Genomic DNA, 3672 nt, shown 5'->3' on the forward strand with positions numbered 1-3672 from the left:
CCTTATCCAGGACTCCCTCAATGGTATCTATCTTTTTCTTTGAAAAACAACTTGAACTTTATTAATTAGAAATAATGGTTACATCGTCTATCAGGAGAGTTACAAGATCTTCCATAGGGATGGTATCTATCCTTAGTAGACCACTCTTGCCAAGACAATTCCCAACCCGATAGGAGAGAAGAGGCACAAATTTGCCCAAGCACAAGAGAGTGCTAGAAAGGAGGTGGAGCTTGCTTTCGGTGTTCTTCAATCACGATGGGACATTATTCGGTATCCTGCTAAAACTTAAAGCACCAAGAGTTGTGTGAGGTGATGATTGCTGGTGTGATCATGCACAACATGATTTTAGAGGATGAGCATGCGGTTGAAATATACGATCAGGGGTATTTAATTTCAGAGTGAAAATGTTGTGCGTGAACATGGGGAAGTGGCAACGCTTGCACACTTCGTTGAATTTCATAATCAAATGTGTGACTGGGAAACTCACATTCAACTGCAAAATGATTTGGTTAAGCATACATGATCTCATCTTGGCAACCAATAGACGTATCAAATATTTTTTCTTTCAAATGTATTTGTGGCAATTTAAATTTTATCTGGTTTGTAAACTATGAGATATTTGTATTTGGTTGAAATATGTGAATTTTGGGCAATTTTTTTATATGTATGGAAAAACCAAAAAGTTACGAATCACTGTACGTATCCTGCACATCATCAGGCAAGTCCATCGCCGTCCCGGTTCAAAAGTTACCACCGCCGGTCCGGCCAGTCCGACCCGGGCCCCGCAGCCTCGCCGCGCCGCGCGGAGACCAAGCGCCCACCATTCTCCAAAAACACGCAGCCCCCTCCGCGCTACCGTTCCAACTCCACACTTCTCCTCTCCTCACCTCTCCTCTCTTCTCCCCGCCTCGGATCCCCTTTCCTCCCGCCCCCGGCCGCGGCGCGCGACGCCTCCGCCCGGCCCCGGATGGGGTACCTCTCCTGCCGGGCGGATTCGTCCGCGGCGACGTGCGGCTCCATCACGGCCATCTCGCCGCTCCCCATCTCGCGCCGCGCCAGGGGCCCCGGCGCCGCGGCGCCGCCGCCCGCCGCCGCGCCGGAGATCGAGCGCTTCGCGTACGACGACCTTGAGGCCGCCACGTCCTGCTTCGCCGACGCCGCGCTGCTCGGCCGGGGCAGCCACGGGGCCGTCTACAAGGCCGTGCTCCCCTCGGGCCGCGCCGTCGCCGTCAAGCGCCCCTCCCCGCGCCGCGCCGAGGTGGACAATGAGATCCGCATCCTCTCCTCCGTGCGCGGCCCGCGCCTCGTCAACCTCCTCGGCTACTCCGACCCCGGCCCCGGCCCCGACCCGTTCCGCCGCCCGCGCCTGCTCGTCGTCGAGTACATGCCCAACGGCACGCTCTACGACCTGCTCCACTCCAACCCGCGCCCGCCCGGCTGGCCGCGCCGCGTCCGCCTCGCGCTGCAGACCGCCAGGGCGCTGCGCGCGCTCCACGAAGCCGAGCCCGCCGTCATCCACCGCGACGTCAAGTCCGCCAACGTCCTGCTCGACGCTCACCTCGACGCGCACCTAGGCGACTTCGGCCTCGCCCTCCGCGTCCCCAAGAGGGACGGCGGCCCCGGCAATGCCGCCACGCCGGCGCCCGCGGGCACGCTCGGCTACCTGGACCCAGCCTACGTCACCCCGGAGAGCCTCAGCACCAAGACCGACGTCTTCAGCTTCGGGATCCTGCTGCTGGAGATCATGAGCGGACGCAAGGCCATCGACGTTCAGTACTCGCCGCCCTCCGTCGTCGAGTGGGCGGTGCCCCTGCTGCGCAAGGGAAAGGTCGTCGCGCTGTTTGACCCACGGGTGGCGCCGCCCCGCGACCCAGTCACTCGGAGGGACCTGGCTTCGCTGGCTGCAAGCTGTGTGCGGTCCTGCCGGGAGCGACGGCCTTCCATGTCTGACATTGTTGAGCGGCTCGTCGTCATCAGCAAGGCGGTGTCTGCCAAGGTGTGGAACGGGATGGCGGTGGTAGGGAACCCTTGTGCCATTGTTGATGTTCAGAAGACCATCTCGAAGCGAGCTGCTGCATCAGAGAAGGAATCGACTTCAGCATTGGCATTTGATGATGATGAAAAGGAGGCAGATGCAACCTTGGAGGAGCTGGTGCCGCTGGTGGGTGCCAAGAAACCACCACGGCCATTGAAGAACGGAAAGGTGTTCTCTGAGGCAGGGGATGGTGAGAGGAGAAATCTCTTGGAGCTGATGGCTCGGATTGATGGTGTTGCTGGCCAAAGATTTGGCATCAGTCGGGCAAGAACAGTGCGCGGCACTAGTGATCTTATACAAAAAGATGCAGTCTTGATCCTGAGGAGGAACCAAACCGTAAGAGTGGTTGAATCAGATGCACTCGGTAAAGTTGAAAGGGTTTCACGTTTAGATGCAAGCATCAAGCATAAACCGGCAATAGAATTTCAAGAGAAACCAGAAAAAATGCAAGACAAGGGCGATGGAGTGCAAGAGAAAGCAGAGAAAATCCAAGAGAAGGAAGGCAAAATCCAAGAAAATCCAGGGGAAATTGATAGAGCTGAGAATATCCAAGAAAAGACGGGGCAAATCCTTGACAAAGCTGAGAAAATCAAAGAAAAGACAGGGCAGATCCTTGACAAAGCGGAGAAAATCCAAGGCATGCCGGAGAAAGTCCAAGAAAATGAAAGAAAAATCCAAGAGCACACGGAGGTAGTCCAACACAATGTGGAGAAGATCCAAGACAAAGCAGACAAAATCCAATGCAAGTTGAAAGAAAGTTAAAATTACACAATTATTCTTGAGGCCAGCTTGATGAATTATTGTTGGCAGTCGATCTCAAGGACAAAGCTCATGAAGTCATGAGGTACCACCAATCTTACTCTTCTGGTGCTGGGATGGTAATATCTGATCTATCCAAATAGGACGGCCTGGCTGTGTTACCAGTAAGACCTAGGAATTCAAATCCTAGCTAGGTGGTCCGTCATTTGCAGCATTACCACTGTGCCAGCAATGTTATCAAAGGTCACATGGTACTGGTACTGTGGAAACTCTGAAGTCTGAACGACAACACAGTCCAGGACGTCGTGAGATGATGATACAGCGCTTGGGTGCTGTTAATGCAATCCACACTCCGTGTAAGCAACTGATGTTCATTTTGCTGCTTCAAATCAAATCATGTGGAGCTTCAAAATGGACATCCGTTGAAGGCATGCGCCTTAGTTGAAATAGATTGTTGTTGTAGCTTTTGTGCAGCTTCCTTGATTCTTTTTCCTGTGTCTGCATACAAGAATCACCAAGGGCCCCCATTGATTTGTATGTAAACAGGACAACAGATGAAGTGGATGTTAAGAGGCAAAAAAATTATTTTGACATTTCCATCTTATATTGAGAAGGTACATAAAGAACTGCCACCCTGCTATGCTCTTACTCTTCCATGTGCCATGCGTGCTACAGTGATATGCTGCCATTGACACTGCTGTATTTTATTGCCTGTGTCGACCAATACCTCTTCCAAAAATGAGCAGCTGCAGCGTGTGATTTGTCGTTGCAATAATCTGTGCGTAGACTGTTCAAATGAAGGCTCTACCATGCTTTCTGGTCATATTGGGGAAGAAACAATTCAACCATTGTGTTCATTAATACTCCATTCTCCCTGT

The 3672-nt window shown here is 52.9% G+C and overlaps 1 protein-coding gene across 1 annotated transcript; it reads left to right on the forward strand.

Moving 5' to 3' along the window:
* The first annotated feature begins 917 nt into the window (after positions 1-917).
* LOC119341563 (serine/threonine-protein kinase-like protein At3g51990) lies at positions 918-3420 on the forward strand. The gene has a single exon (XM_037613439.1). The coding sequence runs from the start codon at positions 968-970 to the stop codon at positions 2795-2797; it is 1830 nt and encodes a 609-aa protein (XP_037469336.1). The 5' UTR covers positions 918-967; the 3' UTR covers positions 2798-3420.
* Positions 3421-3672: the final 252 nt, after the last annotated feature.

Source organism: Triticum dicoccoides, chromosome 1B (assembly GCF_002162155.2).
Source record: "Triticum dicoccoides isolate Atlit2015 ecotype Zavitan chromosome 1B, WEW_v2.0, whole genome shotgun sequence".
Taxonomy (NCBI): domain Eukaryota; kingdom Viridiplantae; phylum Streptophyta; class Magnoliopsida; order Poales; family Poaceae; genus Triticum; species Triticum dicoccoides.

What these genes read in the sequence shown, in the direction of transcription:
- LOC119341563 (XM_037613439.1), top strand. Translation starts at nt 968, where the DNA reads ATGGGGTACCTCTCCTGCCGGGCGGATTCGTCCGCGGCGACGTGCGGC.